This window comes from Dendroctonus ponderosae, unplaced genomic scaffold (genome assembly GCF_020466585.1).
Source record: "Dendroctonus ponderosae isolate FM_Combo_2020 unplaced genomic scaffold, Dpon_F_20191213v2 Dpon_F_20191213_2, whole genome shotgun sequence".
NCBI classification, from domain to species: Eukaryota; Metazoa; Arthropoda; class Insecta; order Coleoptera; family Curculionidae; genus Dendroctonus; species Dendroctonus ponderosae.
The window spans coordinates 19,099,634-19,124,720 of record NW_026018165.1 but is presented as its reverse complement, the minus strand read 5'-3'; the positions used below and the strand labels follow the sequence as shown (position 1 = coordinate 19,124,720).

The window sequence follows — 25,087 nt, the reverse complement described above, 5'->3', positions numbered from 1 at the left end:
TATGAATTAAGTGAGTACACTTTTTATGCGACGAATTTTGAAAAAGCCGACCCTACGATTCGTAAAAAATTGTTTCAAAATAGAGTTTCTTACAGTTTCTAATTCACTTTAATTCTTTGGTTTAGAAGAGTCGCAGCAGCAGATTCTCTTTTACGTCAGTCATTGTTTCTTTTTTGAATTAAGTGAATACACTTTTTATGCCACAAATGTTCAGAAAGCCAATCTTAAAATTTGTCTCACGGAAAAAAATGGTTTCAAAACCCTTCAAGATTTGGTTTAGGAGCGTGGCAGCAGCAGATCCTTTTTTGCATCGTTTTTATAGTATGTGAATTAAGTGAATATACTTTTTACGATACGAATTTTGGAAAAATCTGACCATAAAGTTCGCCGCGCAAAAATTGTTTCAAAAACGCTTAGCATACGATTTAAGAGCGTAGCAGCAGAAACTTTTTTAAATCCGATTTTCTTTAGCTTGTGGAATTAAGTAAATAAACTTTAACGCGACGAACTTTGGGAACATGTGACCCAAACATTTTAAACTCGTAGAAAAATATTTCAAAAAAGAGTGAGAAGTCTCAGTTACTACTTAAGACTTTGTTCGAAAGAGTCGCAGACGCAGACGCAGGCTCTTTTTTACATCGGTTATTTTTTAATTAAGTGAATTCGCTTTTTACGCGACAAATTTYGAGAAATCTGATCTTAACATTTGTCTCGCGAATTTTCAAAAACCCGCCGGATTTGGTGTTGCAGTCGCGTAGCAGAAAATCCTCTTCTACATMGTGCCTTTTTTTATGGAATTTATTTAATAAATTTAAACCCGACGAATTTCGAAAAAATCTGACCCGTAAATACATTTTTAACTAATAATAAGAACATTTTTTTGAAACAATGTAGAAGATGTAAAAGAGGATTTTCAGCTGCGCGGCTCCTAAAACAAGCCTTGAAGGCGTTTGAAAACATTTTAACGACACAAATTTTAGTTAGTGAAAAGTTGACTCACTAAATTCATAAAACTGAAAAAACGAAAATCTTTTGCAATTTTAAGAAGCTAAACATGTTTTTTAACTAATCTCCCCAAAATTCGCTTCCTAAAAAAATGTTTCTAAAACCTTCAACTTAGCTTGGGAGCGTCGCAGCATCAAATTCCCTTTCACATCGTCTCTTGTAACTAGATTCACTTAATTGCTACTGGTCGCTTGTGCGCTACTGATATTTTTCCACCTAAAACACCCCAGCGGCGTGGGTTAGAGCTCGAGTCATTACCGACTAAATTCTTAGGGAGAAAACGTAATTTCCTCAAGCCCCTTCGGGTAATTCACAGGCGAATTTACATAGTTTATTAGGAACTAAAGTGGTTAGTGCCGATTTGGCTGTCTCTTAGTGGCGAGTTGATTAAATCATAATTCACGTTGAAGAGGTTTAGATTTGACAGCGGTTTGGGCATGCGATTAACATGTAAATATTGGACTTGACTAACCTCCACACCCCAACACGAACTCAGCTGCATCATATTAAATTATTCGTGCTCGGTGTTTCACTTTAATAAGAGTTTGTGTTCTCACAACCGGGATCAAACGGATGGATGGTACCATAGTTTACTGCCAAACGTTAATTGAATTGAAAATAGGTACTTGAAGTCGAGAATTAATCAAACGAAACCAGTCGGGAGATCGAAGAAAATCAAATGAAGATGCAAAGCTCAGCTCAAGCGCTTAAGAAATGGGGCCTTAATTCTACGAGTGTAATTTATTCGCACTTGCACTTGCAAAGCAACTTGTTATTCAAGTCTTCCTCATCTCGAGTCATAATCGCTTGTTCATCTGTAAAGTGTAGCTGAACGGATTATGTTCAAATATATTCTCATGATCCTCCAGCTCCTCTTCAATTCAATTCTTCAATTCAATATTGTGCATCCCCTGAGTACTTCTGCAACCGATTTAGATCTTCGCTACTTCGACTACTTTTACGCCGTCATCGTACGTAAGTTAGGAAAATTTCCACCTTGAGACGTTTTGTAGACTGAAACAACAAGTTTCATTATCCGGGGGCATATGAAAGGTCGTAAAATATGTGAAAGAGAATCATTTTGGCAACAGCACATAACAGAAACAACCACTTGCAAACATTAATCATATCGTTTCTTCCATCGTGCGAGTAAGACAAATGATGTTAAACGTTTCGGCTGCCGTTGCCGTGAAAACCTACAACATTATTATGACGGATGTTGAGTATCTTGATGTTCTTCGGAAATAAATTGAGCATCATGTTCCCGGGTATTGCCAAAGATCAGCAGGCGAACTTAAATGAGTTTTGCCCAGTTTTTAAAGCACTTAATCCAGGCAAAAAGGGGCCAGAATGATTAGGGTGGGCAAATCCAGCCGATGCTAAAAACGGATTTATTCGCACAAAACATGCCAATTGAGCGCCCAGTTAATGCAATCAATCCGGCAATTAATTATTTACCCAAGCTGTTCGATGTAGGCAAACTGTTTGCACAAAGAACCAGCATGGTTTGTTCAGGCGACTATTCTGGAAACCGGAATTATCTCCCTATTCAGAACTGATGCTGTGGGATTTACGAGTAGAACTGTTGCCTTTGAACGTGAAACGATTTTAAATCGGGTGTTAGCAGCAGCCCAATTGATGATCGTAATCGGCCAAAGGTATAATCCAACAAATATGGATCAGTGCTTCATTATTTGAATTTGGGTTTTAAACTGCTTCAAATAATGTGTCGAGAGAGGTGTTGATGGAAACCTAAAACTTAAACTGGATGGCAAATCTTTTCCTTCTTCGGGTCAAGCACAAAATGTGGGAAAACTTGATAATCAACTCAAAAGCTTCTTATGTAGACCACAATAGCCCGATTGTCAATAAATTGCCAACTGACTTTCGATCTCAATCAACATTGAGTAAAACTTTACCCCGTGCAAAGCTGAATATTTATTAAAAAACAAAACATAGTTCCAGGCCGATTTATTAACAATTGACGAATGTTCATTCGGTCGAGCTTCAACATTTGTTCAAGCTGCTCAAAAATGGATTGGCGCACAAAAATCAAATTTATTATGCAACACTAAACATGAACGATATTGGCGTTTTATGTTCTGCCTAAACAGCAAAAGCACCCAATATTGGCACAAACAAAAATTAGAGACACAATAAAATATTTGGTTGGAATAATTCAAAATCAAGTTCCTTCCGCTCTGGATGAGACAATATTTGAACGGGCGCAATTTGCTTTGAACTGCACTTAATTCCGTCGAAATGTAAAACCTAGATAAACCATAACGTTATTTGAATGTTGTCAAAGAGGTATTATCCAGCTCCGGCTACGATTTTAGTTATGCAGTAAGCAAAAGCCATTAAATCCAGACAAAGGGTTGCATGGAAAGATTTGAAAAGCCGCTTTCCACGGCTGACAATATCCATAGCGAATAAATAAAGGAGAAAAATGTGTTTGTTGCGGATACGGCCTTTTCAGCCCATTCTTTTTCGCCTGAAACACGCCGCTTTCAAGTTTTAATTAGCGCTTTTTAACTAGATCTTCTGCTCGCATAATAGGTTTTACTCGCATTAAAATCGGATTTCTTTAAAATGCTTCGCGATCTATTGTTAGCAATTTTCTGGTTTAACTTTAAACAGTTAGAAAAATCATCCCTAGTTGACTACTCTTTTCTATGATTTATTGTTGATCAGCCCTGATATATTGCCCGGCTCGGGGTAGGAGTAGCTTGTGGTCTCTGTTCATCCCACGGGGCTAGAGTATGGGCGACCGCCCTCGGATCAGTTCGAAACTAGCCATTTTGTTACGAGGGGAAGTCAATAACACCTTAAAAAATTTTACACGTTAAAACCCCTCATAAACTTTCCTCAAAAAAATCAACGGATTAAATCGGAAACCGCGTGTGGGTTCAACACCTCATTATCAGGGAGTTTGTTATCTCCAAAGGAGGTCTTCATGGTTGCTGAAAAATTGCCTTATTAATACGCTACATTATCTGCTCGCACTTCTTGTTATATACCATATTTTATAGGGCGTAGCTATTTTTCTTTGGCGGATATTTCATTTATCTCCGATATGAGATGGGGCGGACACCCGTCAGGTGTGCGAAAATGTTTTGCCCAAAAAGAAATATCTAAACACGCACAATATAAAGGAAAACAGCCCTGTCGGGGATCCATTGCAGTGGGGATTTACGGGTTTTAGTTTAAGGATGTGACGACTTAGAAGTAATGGAGGAGCGAAACCGCTGTTTACCTTTTTTCCTAGATCTGTTCCCAATAAAAAGCCCAAAGTCGCGCACCGACTTGTAAATGCTTAATAAGCTTAAATCCATCTCTGTAGCATAAAGCAGCTGCGTTCAAGACAAACGTGTAAACCATCCAGGCGAATTGCAACTTGGATTTGTAGCCTACAATTTAACATCGCACTCTAGCAGGGACAGAAAGTGATTTCCTAAATCACCCTCTTTCGACGACACATTCTCTATTGCATGGCTTCGGAGGCTTTTTGCACTCGTCAGATAATTGCAGCCGTCCCAAGAGGGTCGAAATCGGGCCCAATTAATTGTTCTTCGGCTTAATTAAATTTCGAGGTATCGAGGCATCGTTAAAATGTCAGCATTAAAGTGCGGAAACTGACGCCAAGTATCAGGTGTGCAAGGGAAGTGTCTTTGAGATTTATGGAAGACTCTGGAATTGCAACCAAAGGCTCTTTGTAGGGAGCTTTATTGGAAATGGATGCTGTTTGAGCTGCAAATGGGCCTCCATTGCCGCTGAAGAAGCACCAAATGCAAAGCACACATTTTCCTACATAAAACATCAACATCGAGCATCTTTTCCTCAGTTTTTCCACAAAATGTTGCAACTTCCATCGACCGAATAGTCGATTAAACAACAATCTTCCTTGTATAATTGAAGTGGCTGCAAAGGACAAAGAAATGGAAAGAGAGGCGGCATGTAATTGAAATATCTGGCCTGGCGATTAAGAACAAAGAAGAGCGCTAGACGTGGCAAGAAATGAAGATAAATTAGCTGTAAGCAATGATAGTAGCGTCCATTTTTATTTGGAAGCGAACGAGTGTGAAATTTAACCGCACGAGCTGATTTAAAACAGAACATTTAATCAGCTACCGACGTTCGCAGCAGCAAAACTTGCAATTGACAGCAACGTAATTTATTATTCGATTTGTAACTTCCGAGTTAACAAGTTGTTGGGATCGGGATTAGAGTTTGCAGTTGCCGCAACTTCCGGCGGTGAAATGTCATGCAAATTGAGAACCGAATCGGTAATACGAGATCTGAAGGACAGTTGAGGTTTGGGAGAGGAAGCAGACTTTGAATATCGTGTTAATACATAATTCATTTCGGCGGCTTCCATTAGGATAGCGGTAGTGAATGGAAACAGGCCTAATGCTGTTATCAACTCTATGCCTAAAACGTTCATCTACATATGTTTCTTTACCAGCTAAGCTTTGTTTGGAACTGTATTTCAAAGTTACCAGCATCTTCTTAGGCAGCGCAACCATGCTATAAGTTCATAGGTTCAATCTGCTTTAATCTCCTTAGTGCCAAAGCTGATGATGCAATTTGGCTGAAGCTGCCGAAGCTGAGCGCTGCAATTATTTATATATAAAACTATTGTGAATATTTGGAAACTGGCAGTTGAGCGATAAATTCATGCCACGCAGTCACACCTTTTCTCAATCCCTATTGATTCGTTTGTAAATTGTTGATAATTGGTTTTTAAGTCGCAATTTTGAGGAATATCTACTGTCTTAAAAAGTGTTGGAAATATCAAAATCTGTCTTTTTCGTTCGTTCGATTTTATTCGCATGTGGCCCCGATTTTTCCAGGTCTTTCCGGTTCATTAAATGTGCGATTCAACCTTTTAATAATTCAAAAACTCATTCCTTTTTGAGGAGCTTGTCTGTAGTGTTTCAAAAAAATGACAAGAAATAAACACTCTAAACATGCAAGCAACTATACAGATTATAAAATATACATATAGACTGTAGAATATAAATTAACAAAAATAATATTAAACATAGTAGTGGGGGCTGCAACAATGTGAACACTGCCATTATTAACCCTTCTAACACCCTTCTTTTTAAAACGAATTTATAGTTAATTGGATAAATATGTACAAAGCGACGTTTAATAGGAATGTTTTCAATTAAAATCATGTATAAAATTTACACTTGAACATAACGTATAATGAACGGATTCTAGCCAGCAGGCACAGCTAATGTAAATCTCGATTTTAATTTAATTTCGCCAAATAATTGAAAATGCCTACTTGCAAATAAATTCCGATGTTAACGAAATGATGGCTGAATTATTAAAAACCAGATACAAAACATTTTCCGTTCTGATAAAACGCATTATTTATAATGCGAACGCGAGTGCGTTTTAGTGGCGCGTCGCGTTCAATATTTTATCAGCAATTGCAATAGCGCTGTACAATTTATTATTATCGTCAATATTTAAATGGAATAAAAGTACTCACCCAATGCCAGTCCGCCTGCCAAACTAAAGAGCCAAAGGATAATCATGGCTAGTCGCAGACAAAACAAATCCACAAATGATGGTTGATGTTGTCAACCTTAAACAAGAGAAGTTTTATTAAAAATTAACAGTTCTTGATGGTTTTTATGCAAGTTTTTTGGGCCTTAAAATCCCAAGATGAACAACAGTTCTCGTTCTCAAACGGCATCAACGAAATTATGCGAAAACCTGAAGACAAATGTTGATTTTTGCAATTAGAATATCTTAGCATTTTCTTAGGGCATCCAATTAAAAACTCCAACCGGAAAATTCAAATATCTACCTGAATTTATTTTGCGGCTTAACATAAATTAGAAATTCCCACAGGAATCCATTATTGCATATTAGCGGGCTGAAGGTTTGAGTTATTTGCCGTTAATTTATAAAACATTTTATTTAATGTTGAAAATGGATGGCAACGAGATATGATTTTAAATCGGGGATTTACAGCAGATCCGATCAGCAGGCAGGCGATTGCCATGTTGGTAAAAACAGCTGCGAGGCGAAATTTCGTTTCGCGCCGGAAGCCGACCTGGATCAGTTTTTGGACAACATCTTCAAGCCGAATTTCCTGATGCCAACAATATATCAAATAATATTCGCGAACGTTTTAAACATATAACACTTCAGCGTGTCAGCAACGCACAGGATTTATGTGAGACAAAAACCGGATATATAGCGTGCCAGCGAGTTGAAAATCCTATTAAGGGTTTGCTAAATTTTCCACTCAAAGTCCCTTGTCAAGTACCCAAAATAAATTGCATCATAAATATGTAAATACATCAAGTATGTGCCGTGTTTAGGCTTTGTGGCTCAGTACCTAATAATAAATATGTTATTGCGATGCGGGCTTGATGGCTTCAACTCATTTCCCTATTGTGAAGTGTGTTTAGGCCGTCGTTGATATGAATTCGATCCTGACGTTTCGCTACCACTCATGACTAGCATCCTCAGAGTGCATGTGTGTATTTCATGATTAGATTTTTATCCAGCGAAACTGGTTTTTCCATTCTAGAACGTGGCTCGCATCGGTTATCTCGCTCGGATATATGGGCGCCTGTAAAGGATGCCCGATAGCAGGTGCACTGTTACGTTACAAACTGATACCTTTGCAGCTTGAAATTTTCAACTTTAGGCGAGGCAAAGTTTGACTCGAAAACACCGAAAATCAGGGGAATATCTGATAGTAAAATCATAGTAWGAGAAAATGTAAGAAAAAATTCGGCACTTTCTCATGTTGTTCCTACTTTGTCGATCGGTAGAAATGAATATTGCTCCCAAACACATCGGGATTTATGAATTTTTAGCTTCGTCTATCTATTAAAGTCTGGTTGAAACTATAGCAAACTTGTCCCCCCACGTTTCACTAGCACACATGGCTACCCTCTTTAGAGGTGTGTTTGCCTGGGCGGCCTAAGAGCCCGAATCAGCGATTCTTCAAGAGTTTCAGCAGACTCTTTAATGCCTCAATTTTTGCATAAAAATTAAGACCTGAATCGATTAGTTTTTCGCAAGGAACAGGCCTAAGGACCCATCTCAAATGGGCCATTCCATAACCAGCCTTTCTCCAAAACTCATCCACTTAGCCTTTATAGTCAATTTTATTACCTTTTTCTCACTCGACTCTCGCCCCCCATTTTCATCGGAATTAATTTTAAACTTCCCGTCGACGCCCCTAATTGCTATCCCAAATTTATAACCTGCGGTCGTATTTTGATGAAAATATCCATAATCGGTCCTGTCAACAGCGAGGGTTATTTTTGCTACCTAGAGCACACATTCCCGATTAAATTCTACTTTGCTTCCAGCTAAAATCTGCCTAAGTATATATTGTGACGCTCTATTAATTTAAGCCGCTTGGAAGTCTGGGAAATCTGATTGCCCCCTAAAATGATCAAAGCGTCATCTGTCCAAAACCAACAAATCTCTAGCTGATATCGTTGTCTGGAAAGCGGGTTCCTTGCAGAATATAGATAAGGGCAAAGCGCATTTCGAGGCAATAATGTCGGACGAATGGTCTTATTGTCATCTGCAAATACCGCGTTCTGTTGTGCCTCCAGAGAGTAATCTTAGTTTGGACGTTTCTCCTTTGCACAACGAACAAAAGGACCAGCTTAAATATCCAGATTTATAATATACTTAACTTGCTTGAATTGAACTTGTGCTTAGACGGAATGGGGCAGTTTTCCAGACTGATAAGACCCGGATATTCTTCATGATAAAGTCATCTTTTTCGTTACTGGCATGCACTTCCACTTGTTCGTTTACGTATTTATGGCGATTTCTAGAACTTTCCGAGGGTTAAACCTGTCTTGACACGATGTTTTACTGGATTTTTCATAATGCCCGCAATAAATGTGATTTAGAGTGACACTTCTAAATTCCAACAGCTGTAACTTTTCTAATTAAAAGTTTTTATCGTTCTATTTCCTTGATTTAGATGGCAATAAACTCGCGTTTTGAGGTTTTCCTGGCATTACTCACAGGCAACCAACGGAAAGCGATCTATTTACAACTTAACTATTCAGCCAGATAGTTTTGCAATATTTTCTTCCATACAAACACACTTAAGCAAAGCTTAATCAGCCGGGATTTTATTGTTTTTCTGCACGATGTCCTATTTCTTTCGGATAGAAATCCAATATCGCACGCGGACATTCTTAGTAGTTTATCTGGCTTGTGGGGCTTTATCATTGATTTATGCCGATTTAAGTCTGGAAATATCCGGACCCGATAAGCTGTGTGTTTTTCCTGATTAACTCCTAATTGGAGCACGGCCTTGATTTATTTCGTTTTTTTTTTTGGATTTGACATGAAGATTAACACACCGAAATCGATGTTTGATTCAACTGACATTTATCTGACACCCCTGGTAAGTCTACTCAGTCATTTGAAGTTTAATAAATCTACTCCAGTGGTGGTGTCACGGTGCCACAGAGTGAGAGCAACGTAGCGCGCGCGATCTGTTTTGGACCGGTTTTCCTGATTTACCAGGGGGCGAGCAAAAACTACTATTGGAAATAACCAGATTTAAATTTTTTATTTTCTTGTCTCCTCTCAGTCAATGTCAGCCACCAACTAATGTGGAAATGATGTTACAGCGAAATGCAATAAGTGCAGCGTTCACACAGTAGGTATACGAGTGACATGTGACAGCGAATAAACATTCACTATTCAATGCGACTGAACGAGTTTAAATTGATTTCAAGTGGTTTTCGGGTGTTTATTTACTGGGACATAAAGCAAGTGCATTTTGAATGCAGCCAATTTAGGCGTAAAGTGTAAAAATTAAACATTTCCTTAGGGAAAAATCCAATAAATATTGTTTTTTAAAACAAAGTAAAGCGAAGGAAAACGTGCTGCGTGACTATTATTTAAAGCTCTAAGTCGAGTAGGAGAGAATTTCGTAAAATTGCTGACGGTTTTGACGCGTTTCCCTGTTTGCATATACACAGTTCGCGGAGCAATTTTCAATATTTCCCGTCCCTTGTAAACAAGAAAATTCACTGGAAACTGGGAAAACGACACGAGAAAACGTGTTTGAATTCGCATATGCAAAATGTGAGTCTGCATAATCCTAGAATATCTGTTTTAGCGAAAAATTTCACGGGTTTTATGCAAATCGGGCATCTTTTTATTCTCATATTGCCTTCGTCGGCTTAAGGCAACGCTGGGAATTGCTTCAGCAGGAAACCAGATACCCTGCGGTCGGGATATGGAGAAAGTGGTTCGGTTTTTGCTCGTTTTGATGTGGTTTCGATATTTGCCAGTTGGACATTGAAATTAAACCACACAGATCGGAGCGATGTGAGCAGCGAGTTTTTTAAAGGTTGTTATAATATTTCAAGAATAATTAATTAAATTTTCAAAGGGACGCGAAAAGCTCGGCGCTCCGAACAATCCAAAGTTATGGTGCGGTTTCTATACCAAACTGAGTAAATTTGAGGATATTTCAGAATAAAATTCACCATTGCGGTTTTGCAAACAATCCCACTCAGGACATTACGAATTTAGGGTCGAGTACAAGCCAGGTTGAGGGAAGTTTGCAACAACAAGCTCAAAAATACTAATTTGACTCTAGTTTGCACCAGTTTATTTTGTATTGTAGGCTTAGGCGTTTGCTTTCCACCCAATTTGTTATTATTATTAGTTCAGTATTTGATACTGTCGTTTATTGTCCCCAATTATTTGGCACTCTTTGTAAGGGTTAACTGTAAACTTGACAAAACTTCTTGTGTTTTAACGACACCATTCCGGAAACTCCCCATGTAAGCATCGTATATTCAGATTCCACGACATCTGCTGTTTTTAAGTACGAAACAAAAATACAAAGAGAAAATGCGGGCAACTCGGCGGTGTTATTGTTTTCCCTTTTGTATAAGCAACGGGAATTATGAGTTTTTGAGACTTTCCCGAATCCGTTTTTCAGCTTTCAGAAGCCAAATTAAATTCTCTTCTATTTTGCAGTCAATTAATTAAACTTGTGGTTCGATTGCTTTATTTGAAATTCCCTCACTCGGCTATGCGCCTTATGAAAAATACGCTTTAATAACGTGGTGAAAGGACAAACTTCATCTTGATTGAGAATATTTCGTGGCCTGTTTCCAAGCAAACCCTTCTCATTTTTCATTCAACAGACCGTTTGGTAACGGCTTTTTGTATAGACTCTCGGTCCAAAATAGCTTTCCGCCGTCTTTGTGGCCTTTTTAAACAAATTATGTGGACCGGGGAAGACCGGAAAGTCCATCCATTTCATTTGGATCTCTTTATCATTTCTTAAGTACAGCGGCTTGGTTTAATTGTATCTAGGAAATCCGTGGATTTAGTGGAAATTTATGTAAATTAAAAAACATTTACATTTGTCGCCCTTTATCGACTGACTTCTAGTCTAATTCAAATAACTGTCGTTATTTTCCAGGGAAAAACAGCCAGCATGAAATAGGATTGTCCTAATACGGAATAACGACGCAGTTAACTTATAATTGTTGTTTATTTGCTCACTCAGGCAGGCGAATGTTAATCATAGTCTGGATAGAGTTGACGTTTTTCGCATGAAGCATCCAGGTGAAATTTAATGTTCCTATCCGACTCCTGAGATTAGTTGCGCAGTGGAGACGGCAATAAACTGGGCAATTAAACTTTCATCAAACATCAATGCTTGATTAGCAAAATCGGAGTGTCCCATTTCCAAATCGGTCGTCCCGAGGGACCGTTCAACCATCCAGCACGTAGAAAATTACAAGGCGCCGACGAATCTGAAGGCCCTAAACTTTGCAAAGCAACACAATTAGTCACTTCCTCAACTGGCAATGCAGTTGATGAGGTCTAGTTGCCGACTGCTTACTCGAATAGCCCATTATTCGGTTCGATTTTCCGCATAATTCCGAAACGTTATCACGTACCTGCAGCCAATATTCATTTTCCGGGGTTTTATTGCTTTAATTACCCCCATTTTCCATAAAATATGATCGACATCATGCATTCCGTGAACAACATGTTGAATTCATTTCAACGATTTCTGGATAATAATTGTATTTGTCGAGGACGAATTTATTATCATTTGGGTATTAAACTGAAGAAAATAAATTTCGTCCAACATTAACCTGCCAGGCCGATTATTCCAAAAAATTTAGCTATTGATCAAAGTCATATTTTTCCATCAATTATAAATGATTCCTAATTTTGTGACTTTTGCCCCAGAGAGTCAACACTCGGCTTTAAAGCTCTTGGACTATACAGGAAAATTAACTCTTTCGGTGTCTTAAGTCTTCCGCAACATAAAGCCGATGAAAAAGTTGGAAGCTCTCTTTTATGCCTCCAGTGCGCTTCATGGATCGTTGCGGAAATAAAGACTGTTTATTTCTTTCTCGAATCCAGTTACCGTCTCGAACAGGTGCTGCAGCTTCTTTACTTGCAAGCGATTGGGTCAAGCTTGAATTCATTCATTTTTGCGCAAAAAAAGCCAAGAAAGTTCTACTCACTTTTGTGTTTAAATGTTCAACAAACGCATTGTAACACGCAAAAGATGTGTTTGATGTCGAAGCTTTAGGGGGTTAAAGAGTGGATTGAGCATAAGAACGGGGCACGCCAGTGAAAGTTGGATTTTTGACCTAAATTTTCATAAGAGGCGGAGGTCGATTTTTGAAAAAATATCAAGTCGCTCAAAATGCCTCAAATTTGACATCATTTTCATCAGAAAGAAGCGAGGAAGGAAATGAGGGCATTGAGAAACACGCTAGGAGCTTCAGATCCAAAAAATCTAATCTAATCAAAAAAGCCTAATTTGAAGCGTTTTTTGAGTTCTCTCGAGAGGTCTCGATCTTAACCGACAAAATTCCTTGTTATAGAAACAATATTTGTGTATATTAAAGAGGTTTTTAAGTCGGAAGCACTCCAATGTGCTCAAAAAAGATGCATAAGAATCTTTTCTTTTTGATCGAAAATTTACTGTAAATAAATTAAAATAAAATAACATTGTAACACACATAAGATGTAAGTTTGGCACTATAGACGGTGATTCTGATTCTATTCTGACAAACTTTCGGAAGCTAATTTTAACGGAAAAAGTTCTTATAAATGAGGGTTTTTAAACTTTTTTAATGAACTTTAGCTGTTCATTGCTTGTTCCAATCCAAAAAAAAGCTCTCTTGTGTTTTTTCGTGTAACAAAGAGTTTTCATGTAGAAAAAAAAATAACTTGGGCGTGCATTAATACGATTTTTATTTTATGCGTGGAATTGAGCAGGAAATGAGTGTAAAACACATTTTTTGGTCATTTGCTAAATTTTATTCCTTGTCATAATTGATTGTCGTATTCTAATATGCAAATGCGGACTTTTGAGAATATTTTTTCCGGCAATTGAAATATTTTCATCTAAAAATGAGGCTAAGGTTAATACCGAAAAATTGTTAAAATACGAACGATTCGATTGAAGCTCCAAAATTATGCTGGCGCGGATCCTTGATTTTTAAAAAAATGCCAAAGCTCAGTTAAAACAACATCTTCATTTACCTTCAGTGGAAGCAACGGCAAATTCGTAGCTATTTTCACGACGGAGAAATTAATTTTTTATTGATACTATAAAATTGAAGCTTCAGAATCGATTTAAAAAAAATCTAAAAAAAATCGCAAAAAACGAGCTGCAACTAACCCTTGGAGGAAATCACTCCTTCAAAAAGGAGCCAATCCATACTAATAAATTTCACTGTTAGGAATTTCGTTAATTTATCGATCAAGAAAAATTCTGAAAAATCTGTGCAAACATTGAGCTTCTGTAAATTTAGAGCTTCATATAAAATTTCCCGAAAGATATTTTTGCACTAATAATTATTCTTTCCGACATTATTCAAATCCAAATCGCCATCTAAACGTTGGAGCGTGTTCAGTAAAAATTTTATGACCCCTGCGCTTATCTTGAGGCAATAAAATTGCTCCTATCCTAGGAATCCTTACACGTAGCCGACTATATGGAATCCTCTATCGGGATTTTAAACCAGGTTTTAATTAAAAGTATAAATCATATGTAATCCTAACGAGATAAACCTTTAGGGTCTGGGACGTATGGACCAATAAAAATCGCAATTATTTCCAAAAGCTTGAAACGCTTGCCAGCATATTCGGGGTTGTACCAATAGTTGACGTCGATTCGTTCATAATTTCTCGGTATATGACACACCAAGTACTTTTTGCCTTAAACTCAAGCAACTTCGATGTTGATAATAAGGTATCAAATTGAATTAGCCATTTAATGCTCAAAGGCAACGGGAAATTTGAAAGAGAGGAATTGCGAAAACGTGGCGTAAAGTCTACTTCGCTGATGATCATCACGTACAGTTTGCTGAACAAATACGATTATCTTGGATATTCAACAGTTTATCAGAATTTATGGGTCGACGCGAGCGGAAAAATTGAATTGGAATTACATAATTTCCCCTTGTTTTTCAGCAGCCATAGATTCCATTTATATATTTTGTCTTTTAAAATAACAGTCCATTAATGGCCTACGTGATGTGTTTTTAACTGGTATCCATTACTAGGATTCGTTTTTATTTTGGAACTAAACGACTGCTTCACGCGAATTCTTTAAAATTTTCTTTAGAAAGAAGCGAGGAATGAAAATGACGCTTTTGCCGGTTTGCATATTGAAAAGGTTTTTAAGTGGAAAATAATCGATTGAGCTCAAAAAACGCGTAGGTGAAGTTTGAATTTTAACGCAAAAATTTCGTGGAGAGGTGAAACTCGTTTTTTTTGAAAAAATGTGAAGTTGCCTAAAATACCTCGAATTTATCATCATTTTCGTCAGAAATAAGGGCGGAATGCAAAGAGCGCATTGAAAAACACTGGCCAACTTTAGGCTGTTGAATAGTCCGGATCCTTAGCGGACAATATTTTTCTTAGTTTAGACCCAAACACTTCATATATGCATATTGAGAAGGTTTTTAAGTCGCAAACAATCGATGGACCCTCAAATTTCATAAAGGGTCGATTTTTTTTGAAAAATATTTAATTGACTCAAAATGCCCCGAATTTTGCATAATTTTCATCAGAAGGAGGGGAGGAATGCAAAGAGCGCATTCAAAACCATGCAAGAAGTTTCAGATATGAAATAATCAATATTTTTAGCCAATTTTAAGCGGTTGTTCAGAAGTCCCGATTTTTACCCAACGGTATTATATTATATATTATAGACCCAAAAATTTCATATATGCCTATCGAGAAGGTTTTTAAGTCGCAAACAATCGATTGAGCTCAAAAAATCCGGTCAATTTTTTTGAAAAACATTTAATTGACTCAAAATGCCCCGAATTTTTCATAATTTTCTTCAGAAGAAGGAGAGGTGTGCAAAGATCGCATTTAAAAACACGCCAGATGTTCCAGATCTGAAATAATCAATTTTTTTGACCAATTTTAAGCCAATAAGCGAGCGAGAATCCAAAGAGCGCATTAAAAACCCGCTAAAAACTTTAGATACGCAATAATCGAAATTTTTGGCTCATTTTAAACGGTTTTTGGCCGACAAAATCTTGCTTAAAATTCGATTGGGTTCTTAAAACGGGCCTGTTAATTATTATTCTCCCCACACCTCCAAAAGAATAACGTGCATTTTTTAACCACCCTGTAAGCAACAGTCGGTTTTTATATACTTTTTATTTACTAAATCACTTGAATTGATCGGAAGGATGTTCCGGAGCTTCTGCATTTATATAGATTAGCATATTGCTGTGAAAGTTTGTCCCGTTTTCGGGGGGCCGACTTCTAAGCGATACATTCTTATTCCGACTGAAGGGCACACAGTGATTCAATAAATAACGCCTTCTGATTTCGCATTTCCGCACTTTTTCAGCAACCGGGCCCTCCGAGCAAATATACGGCTTTCCAGGAAAAAGCTGCCGTTGAACCTGAAGCCTACTTACGTGCCCGTTCGATAGCTTTTATCATTGATTTACACCGATGTGTGGCTCGAAAATACGGTTCCCGCCGGCCAAAGTTTTCCGGATTTTCTCCTTTAATTAAGACGTTGGGGATTTGCTAATGGTTAGCTTGGAAGAGTTTGGCGCCGGGTAATTTCTGTGCCGCATGTGCTACATATTTTCTGTTAAACCCGATGGAAGGTGTCCATATGTCAACGTTACCCAACCGGTGTAGAGGTTCTCTACACCACTACTAGTATATATATTTCAGGGGCCTTAAATAATAGCTGCGGGGATCTACACATTATGCCGTAACAAATGCCCGCGGCTCACTCTATTTGCTTGTCAGATACTTGGATATTGCACGGTCATAAATTCGCGGAGACCATTTGGGAAGTAATTTTCTTTACAAAGCATCCATCTTCCAGTTCGGTTGGGGGTTTATTTGCATGTATTCTACTGTCTGAGCCAGTTCCAATGAACTATTCATTTGGCAAGAAAACATCAACATTTATACGTCTCTTTTACTGAATATCCAGAAATCCCATTAAATTGCCGGGATGAAAATAACTCGTACCCAATAAAACACGATCTCACTTATGATTCTTCAATTTCCTGAAAGGACGTGCCTCGTTTTTCATTCCCTTCATTTGAACCGGAGTCCATATTCCAATCTCGAACTAATTTTAGCCGGCAGAAACTTGAGAAAGAAAATCGCCGAAGTTTCTCAATTTACCAAAGCTGTACAGCTACTTTTGAAAGACGGAAAAATTTGCCACCATTTTTCTCGCATGAGCGCTTAATTCGCAAAGCAAGGTGCAATTTGCTTATTGCGAGATTCCTGCTTTTTTCGAGCAAGCTCAAGTTACGAGTTAAGTTTTCCTGTCTGGCATGCGGGACACATTGGAAAACTTTCCTCCATGCATTTTCGCACATTTTTCCAGAACAAACTCAAACTAACGGAGTTTTAAATAGTTTCGCTATTCTGCTAACGCGCTCATTAATAATCTACATAATTGGTGTCATTACGTCTACATTTTTCCACGCCAAAACATTCGCCAGATGGGCAAAGTTGAGCAGAATTAGTTCAGTCAAGTTAACGAAATTTTCTTCATTCTTTATTCACCCTGTATATCCACATTCGCTCTCTGAAAATAATCTTGGTTGTCCACTATTTTTGCCCCCTTTCCAATGGAGCAATAGAAAAAACAGTACACTGCATAGGAGCAGGTTTACTATTTCTGCTCTTGCCTCATTGGAAAGGGGAAAAATGTGCATAAACACAATGAATTTCAGACGGATTTCAATCAAAAACGTTTGAAAAAATTGCGAGTTTTGCGAGGCACTTCAAGCGTAAGCGACTTTGCCGAAATCCTAGAGCGACTAAAGCTGGAACTTGAGCAATTCGAGCATCCAATGAAAGCATCCAAAAAAATTCGAGCACACCTGGACCTTTTGGACTCACTACTGCCAAAAATTCCCGAACACGTCGTTTACAAAACCAGGATAAAAAAGCGAAAGTTAGATGAAACGGGGCTTACACACCAAAACTTTTCACTTGCTCCCTGCTCAGGCTCTAATTTGAAATTCCAACGTTTTCCTCGTGAGAAGGGTAGGAAACAAGCCCGTCCTTTGAAATGCTTTTATACGTCTTTGAGTGTGTTTTACCATTTCTCTATCATGTGTTTCAAGTCGAATCATCAACTAGAACTTTTGGTCTAAAGCGCACATTTTCCATGGAACTTTTGGTGGTTGAAACACGATAAAAAAGTTAGCAAAAACGTTACAAAGTTGACAAACTTATTGCCCTGAGAAGGCTTCCGAGCTGGTAACTCTTGCTAAAGGCAAAAAGTTGCGAAATAAATAGAAAATGTCGAGACCACTAAAGCACGTATACAAGACATTCGGCGCTATGTGAGCGACGGCTAGTTTGTCTTTGAACTTTAAAACCAAGAGAGTTTCTAGTCGCGACAATTTCCGTTAGTTGAGCAAGTAGAACTGTTTTACGCGCACGCAAAATCACTGAGTACATTTTCGAGTAAAATTAGTTCAAAAAATGTTAAAAAAAAGCAAATCCTTTGCATCCAACAGTAAATGCTCAATTTTCGCTCATTTAAAATTCGGCTGCAATGAAATGGATTGGTTGGTGAATTTATAAAACTTCATTATATTCTTCTACGTGCCACAGGAGATTTGCACGAAGGCACGTCTTGCGCTGGATCTAAGAAGGAAAAAGCGGCAAAAGTCGAGATAAAACTTACAAGGCTCTGTCGAGAGTTGTCCGGGAATATTTCGAAACTTTGATCGTTAGCTTTTGGATATTGCACAATATCTATGTGCCACGCGATCTTTTAGTGGCGCTTAAGCAATAAAGAAAGTTGCTATATTAGAGGAAACCGACAACTCATTTTGAACAGTTTGCTTTCAGTTTCCTTGATCGCTTAGTTGGGCGATGTATTGATATTTGTACAGGCTCCTGAGTAAAAGGACCTTTTCTCACTTGAACCCGCGGCTGAAGATCACTGGATGATTCAATAAAGCGACCATAATCAAACCCGTAAATACTAGGTTAACCATGAACAAGACAAATAAAATGGCTTGACTGGTAGAAGCACTTCAGTATTTTCCTGCCACTTTACGTCGGATAATTCGACGGACCGAAGCTAATCCTGCAGCCATCGTGCAGCTTAATAATCCGTTCAGTCAGGATTGACTGGAAAAATGCGATTTTTGTATAAATTGTGAATAATGGATGACACAACGTCTGCTTTTAAAAAAATGAAGAATTTAATTTATTCTTCCGAGATTTCGTTTTTGCTTGAACAATCGGCATTTTTGCAGTTTAAGGCCGACGTTTCGCTAGGACTCTTAACTGGCATCTTCAGCGTATTGAATGTGTGCATTTCATGATTCGATTTTAATCAAACGAAACTGATTTTTCCATTTGAGAACGTAGCCCGCATCGGTTCTCTCGCTCGGACACATACGCGCCTGTAAGGGATGCCCGATAGTCCGTGCACAGCCACGTTCCAAATTGATATATATGTTGACCGCTTGCAATTTTCAAGCTTAAACGAGGCAAAGTTCGAAAAATTATTTTTGCGCCAATTTCACTCTCATTTTATAGGAGTCACAGCCAAAACCAGCCAAGTCTATTCATTTTTTCCAACTAACATTTCATTGAAACCCCCGATTAAACAGGTTCGGTATGGGGAATTTTTGTGCAAAATAAAACGGCATTGAAATGTGAAATTGAAACATTCTTAAAAATTTAAAGTGGTAATTACAGTAAAACATTCAACATGACAACACGCAAATGAAAGAAATATTTTATTGTAAAATTAAGGGGAAATTGACTCGCTGGACTCGTAAATCCGGCAAATTCTCGTGTTTTCGGTGCTAATAAGTGATGATTTGCAGTCGAATCGAACACACCCATGAAGACGTTAGCCATGAGTGCCAGCGAAAACTGTCCAAACGATCTAAATAAATCAAAAACCATTCAACTTAACTTCTATATGACAAACAACTGCCAAAATCCGTAAATTTTTGGGTCCAAAATGGAATCAATGCTGCAAAGACATTGCGCGCGATACATCTACGTTATTCCAGATGGACTTCGGGAGTTGATGAGCGACATATCACGCGAAGTCTTACGAAGTCAGCCTGAGGACGTGTACACTTTTGTAGCAGACTATCTGGACGCCTTAATGATTACAAGAGAAAATGCTCGAGTTGCAGCGCGGTGTGGACATTTAGAGGCCCATCGACCCTACAGAATTTTCAGATTTTTGGTCGTTCCAGATTGGTGGAAAGTCTCACGGAAATGGCCACAACAACGGCGATTTTCCTGGAAGAAACTGGCATGCCAAGGGACGAAATCGACAACATTGTGTCGGCCATTCAAAGGACTTTCAAGAGAAGCATCGATTCCGAAGAAAACCGAGAAGTGGAAGGTGAAGACACTGAAGAACACAATGTAGTGGCTGGTATATTGACTGAGATTCAACTGGCTCCGGAACAGGCCGAAATTGCGGCCATCGTGATCCAACAGGCGTATAGAAGGTATTGTAACGGAAATGGCCTGGGGTACTCACGTTTGAATTGGGGGGATCGAAATTCATGGTATTTCAGTAAATGGGAGCCCCATTTGGGCCCCATTTACTGTCAAATATGACACTGCCAAGCGGGAAATTTCGCACCTAGGCTGGAGATTTCGAGAACGTTCTGGGTTACCTGGAGAAAACTATATAAGCGGCGACGAGAACAATGGAGGGAGTGAAATGACAGCAACGACCGGGTGCAGAAAAGGTTAAACCCCGCGAGTCGGAAGAGCGAGTTTTCCGTCTGTTATTGTTATTGTTTGTGAAGTTGACGGTCATTTTCAAGTTAGTTTGTTCCTGTTCCGTATTTAAAGTTATACCGAGGTGAATAAAAGTTGGAAGCTGAAGAAAGAGTTTGATACCCGGCCATCCACGGTACAGTATTTTGCTTGATCGCGTAACTTCATCTTCTATATCTTCACTTGTACTGTGTAATCCATGATTATTTCAACAACTTAACGATCAGCTCCGGTATACCGGGCAGGTGGAACGTTGATCGACTGGTTTTCAGGGCGACCGCTATGTTGCTCTCGCTCCCTCGCATTGCAACAAAGACCCTCGAGTCGACTCGTGATACTCGAAGCTATTTACGGCGTTACCGGGGGACAATAAATAGTTGCCTCTAGTGTAGCCAGATTTACGGGGTGGAAATGTTGCCTTTTCAGATTCAAGGAGCGCAAAGAACGGGAGAAACTGCTTCTAGCCGGCATGGTGGACTGGCGAGTTGCTGCTAGAAGTGCAATTCACCTCTACAGGAAAACCGGAGTGACCAATGAAGAAGCTAATAGGGCGGCCACCTTGATTAAGTCGGCCTATAAGGGCTACTACACGCGTAAAATAATGAAGAAAATGGCAGATGACAATCGGGAAGATTTCGTGCAGGATATTGAGTTCGAGAATGCTGCTTACCTCGAAGATCTAGACGAAGGCGAATTTGAAGAACCATCGGAAAATGGGGAGCAGGAGGACAATGATAGGCAGAAGGCGGTTACTATCGATTATAATACGGTGATTCCGCACGTGGATTTCGATACCAGCGGCAATGATTTGGGGGTTTCAGCTGCGCCAAAAATATCTACAACCAGCAGCATTGCTAAATATTCACTTAGGTACATTTTCGATGCAGCCTTGGATAGAATTGGCTCGAATGTGAAGCGCTCGACAATAGTGGAGAAGAATGAGAATCCCACGGATTTATCTGAAGATGATTTTCCAAAAACAGATTCTGATGGAGTGGACTGAACTAATGAACTAAAGCTTCTGGTGTGTGCGATGCTAATTAAAATTTAATAAACAATTAACAAATTAATAACGTTTGTATGTTTGTCAGCCGATTTCAGGGAGCGAGTCTGTTTAAAAAGCAGTCGGAAGGACATAATTTAGTTCCGCCGAACGCTCCCTCCGTTGAAAGTACGGCATGATAGAAATGGGGCCAAAGTAATGAGTTTACCTGGAATTTGAGGGTAAAATCTAAATTACCGGCAATATTAATACAATTACCTCGGGCGGTGTTTTCAAGGGATTTCCGGAATAATATAAACTCAATGCTCTCAAAGATTCACAGAAAAGATACTTCAACTCGAATACATGTAATTATGGACAAAATTAGGAAGAGTATAACCAATAGCCAGGAATTTTTATTTTATTTAACCAAATCCAGTATCTGTTAGGCCAACAAAGGTCGAAATCTGCTACTCAGTACAAAGGACCCGTAAGCTGCTTTCATGATAAATCTGATCATTTCGAGCGGTACTTTTATTAGGAAATTTATGTCATTTATTCGCGATTTACACAAAGATCTCCCCCTTGAATAGCTGGGGACATTTATCACATTTCCGGGCAGGGATTTGGCGATAAAATAAATTTAATTAGGAAATCAAAAAGATGGGAGGGCTGCTCGAGGAGAGCGTTTGGTAGGAACGGGAGCAAAAAATACGTATAAAAAATAAAGGGCGACTACTACCCAATATACGCTCATGACTGGGTTTAAGTAAAAATGTTAAAAAAAAACATGCGATAGTCATCAGAATGCTCTTGATTCGTATTTAACGATTCTAAAGTTTCAAACTCACCAAAGTCTAAGGTACAGTGCTTCCAAGTTCTGATCTGCAAAAAAATGTGTCTTTTATTTCACCTTATAAAATAACACTGATGATTTGTTATAACTCTGAACATAAATATCTAGTGATTCTTTCGCAGCAGCAAACATTGAAATAATATAAACTTGGAACAAAAGTGTGCAGTACTTTGACAAAACAAAATCCTAGCTGAATCACAAATTTTTCACGTTCTCCTTGATGCCTAGCAAACTTCTTCCTCTGTATGATCTCAAGTTGAGCTTAAGCCTGGACGAGTGTTTAACGCCTGCCATTCCTTTGAAGCAGTCCGCTTTGGCAAGTCCCAACCAGCCAGATAATCCACATGTCGAGGCATTTAATTTATATTTAACTGAGAAAAAATCGAATTCGTTGTAGGGTTTTGCAGCTACTTAAGCCGACGCTCAAATAGGAAAATGCAATTTAAAATAACCCTTGCAACCGTCCAGACATGAAAGAGCGTAATTAAAATGGCTTTCGGGCAATGTATAAACTGCTACAATTTTACAAAGGTTGTCACGAACAAATAAAAATACGCGTTTGTTGTTGTTCCTGCTGTTTTCTTAAGTATCACCCTCAAAGCACAAAGTGAATGCGAAATTTTTGTTTATTCCGACGCAGTTTAATAGTGGATGGAACTAATGGGCGTTCAGCACATTGATTTCAAAATTTTCTGTTCAAATTAGTCGATTTCAAACAAATTTTAGAGGCAAAAAAATGAAATTTTGAACTCAATGAAAATTAAAGAAATGAAAAGTAGTTCTGTAAATTTTTCCCCAAAAACCCGCTGATTATTAGTGAAAATTGCTATCTCAAGTGGTACCTACTAATCTTGATCCAAAAAGTTTTTTTTTATACACCAGAACGATTTCATATAGAGAAATTTTAATAGAGATTATGTATTCAGGTTGGGCAAGAAAACTCTATCAAAAAGTGGATGGTGTAAAACTAATAATTCACGGAAAGCTTTGCAATAAATCGCAGAGACATAGTAAGTCCTCAAACGTGGCTCATATAAGAAACGTAACCGAAAAACGCAATTTAATATCTCTGGGAGGCAAAAGTAGTGAGGTGTTGCGGAGATATGTCTCCCGACAGGAAAAACATAAAAAAATGAATTACAGGAAAGTCGGCTTCGCTGAAAAATGATGGCCGTTTTTCAGCAGGCGAAAGCCGGTTTCCAAGAGTAACATGTTTTTCGAGAAAAGCAAGATAGAACGGAATTTATGGGCTGTTTTTCTGCTTCCCGCATCAAAAGACTTATTTAAACTCATCTAATTCTGTCAATAGCCAGTTATATTAAATTTATTCGCGCGACTGCTGAACGCGAAATGGGATAAACACGTGTTTTTCAATGTATTGCTGCTTTCAAGAGCAAACAGCGTTAATGACTAGGAACAATTCAAAGTAAGACAGATAGACCTGCATCTATAATTTCGAAAACTTATTATTTACTTGAAGTTAAACGAGAGCAAAATTTTCTAGAAATTACAAAATCAAACATACTATAAAACCTTATTTTTCTTGAGTTGGCGAATTTAACTCTGCAAGAAGCCGAAACTCATAAAATACATAAAAGATGACTCGCGTGGTAGATCCTCCTTTCTCGAAGGATTACTTACAAAGATGGGATTTTAAGATATATATTATATCAATAAAGTGTAGAATTTTTCAATTTTGCGGCTACGGAAACAGCTTTCGCAGCAACAGATTTGTTGGCGACGAAAGAGCACAATGCGGTTTAAAATAAGCCCTAACCTTATAATCTGCCTGCCTTTGAGGGTGGCGATTGAAAAAAATCACCAAGCGAGGGATTTAGTCAGTTAAGAAGAACAAGACTGGTTTTTCTCTAAACTAGAACTAGAACCACTCTGTGTTATATCGGAGACAATGACTTCGAATTTGCTCCGTATTCGTAGATGAGGGGAAATCGCCAATATCGCAGCCCCTCTGAAAACTTTTCAAATATAATCGGGGGCAATTACGAGTTTGAACCTCAGGTGTTAAAAAGTTTCTAAGAGTTTGTCACATAATTGGGGTGCATTAGGATTTTACACAAAATCGATCAATGGCCCGAAAAAGGTTGATTCCTAAGTTTTTTAATTGGCCAATAATTATCTCTCATGGATTTTTGTGAAGGAATCACCGTCGTTGGAGTAGCTCAATGAGTGTTTGCGTGTACAATCAAGATTATATCGTCGGCTAAGAATCGAATCGCTTAAAAACCGTCTAATGTGGTTTTTCATCAGCATCACGATGCATCAATGAATACTGTGCATTACTTGAGGCGTATTGAGCACTTCGATTTTTTTCCCGGTATTATTTCAAGTGTATTGAGCAATTCCAGTTTTAGATACGCTTTAAATAATCACGGGCTGAATTTTTTGGAAACAGTTCAATTTTCCTACAGTGTAGATTGGGAAGCGCCCAAGCCCCGGTCGGCCCCATTTGACTCATGCTGTTTCTCTCACACTTGCAGCTCAACGTATGTCAGAACACTCAGTTCGTTCCATGGGTTGGTTTCGATATACACTGCTGAAAAAATTTACAGTTTTGCGAGTCTGGTCAAAATGCACCAATTTGACAAAAGATTGGGAAAATTGTTTATTGCCGAGCAGCGAAAAATTCAAGGAGCACAATAGTTGACACACTAGATGATTTTATTCAAAATTACCGAACATTTTGGGCAATTTTGAGCGACTTTTCTATTCGCTTATGATCTCTTCCAATCGCAAAAGTTAGACTATTGCGGGAATTGCTTGAAACTGGTGAGTTTTTCGGTCGTAAAAACAGTTCTTGAAGTTTCTCAAGCACGAGTGGCTTACATCTTCAGACGTGTGTTTTTATTCGGATGCTCGCGGTTTGTGAATGGGATCCACTGCATTTCTCACATCCTTGTCATGCAAACCGGACAAAAATTCCATAGTTC

At 38.4% G+C, this 25,087-nt stretch overlaps 2 protein-coding genes across 8 annotated transcripts in view; one reads left to right on the top strand and one right to left on the bottom strand.

The window, feature by feature from the left end:
- The window catches only part of LOC109545286 (Ig-like and fibronectin type-III domain-containing protein 2), a 75,294-nt gene that overhangs the window by 18,998 nt on the left and 31,209 nt on the right, over window positions 1-25,087 (bottom strand). For 5 of the 7 annotated variants that reach the window (XM_019915875.2, XM_019915872.2, XM_019915881.2 and 2 more), the window contains 2 exons: window positions 22,135-22,168; window positions 6,512-6,607 (listed from right to left, as the gene is read on the bottom strand). In XM_019915875.2, the coding sequence (XP_019771434.1) occupies window positions 6,512-6,557 (46 nt within the window). In that variant the 5' untranslated portion in view covers window positions 6,558-6,607; window positions 22,135-22,168. The remainder of the gene's footprint in view (window positions 1-6,511; window positions 6,608-22,134; window positions 22,169-25,087) is intronic. The other 2 variants (XM_019915876.2, XM_019915879.2) reach the window with 1 other exon arrangement.
- On the top strand, window positions 19,318-21,371 carry LOC109545291. Its single transcript, XM_019915890.2, has 3 exons — window positions 19,318-19,704; window positions 19,764-20,024; window positions 20,728-21,371. Exons 1-3 carry the CDS (start codon window positions 19,520-19,522, stop codon window positions 21,302-21,304), a joined length of 1,023 nt encoding a protein of 340 aa, XP_019771449.2. The 5' UTR covers window positions 19,318-19,519; the 3' UTR covers window positions 21,305-21,371.

Bases quoted from the DNA above. Each gene is read 5' to 3' on its own strand.
- LOC109545291 (XM_019915890.2), top strand. From the start codon at position 19,520: ATGGAATCAATGCTGCAAAGACATTGCGCGCGATACATCTACGTTATT. The intron at 19,705-19,763 runs GTGTGGACATTT...TGGTCGTTCCAG, and splicing joins AATGCTCGAGTTGCAGCGCG to ATTGGTGGAAAGTCTCACGG. The intron at 20,025-20,727 runs GTATTGTAACGG...TTGCCTTTTCAG, and splicing joins ATCCAACAGGCGTATAGAAG to ATTCAAGGAGCGCAAAGAAC.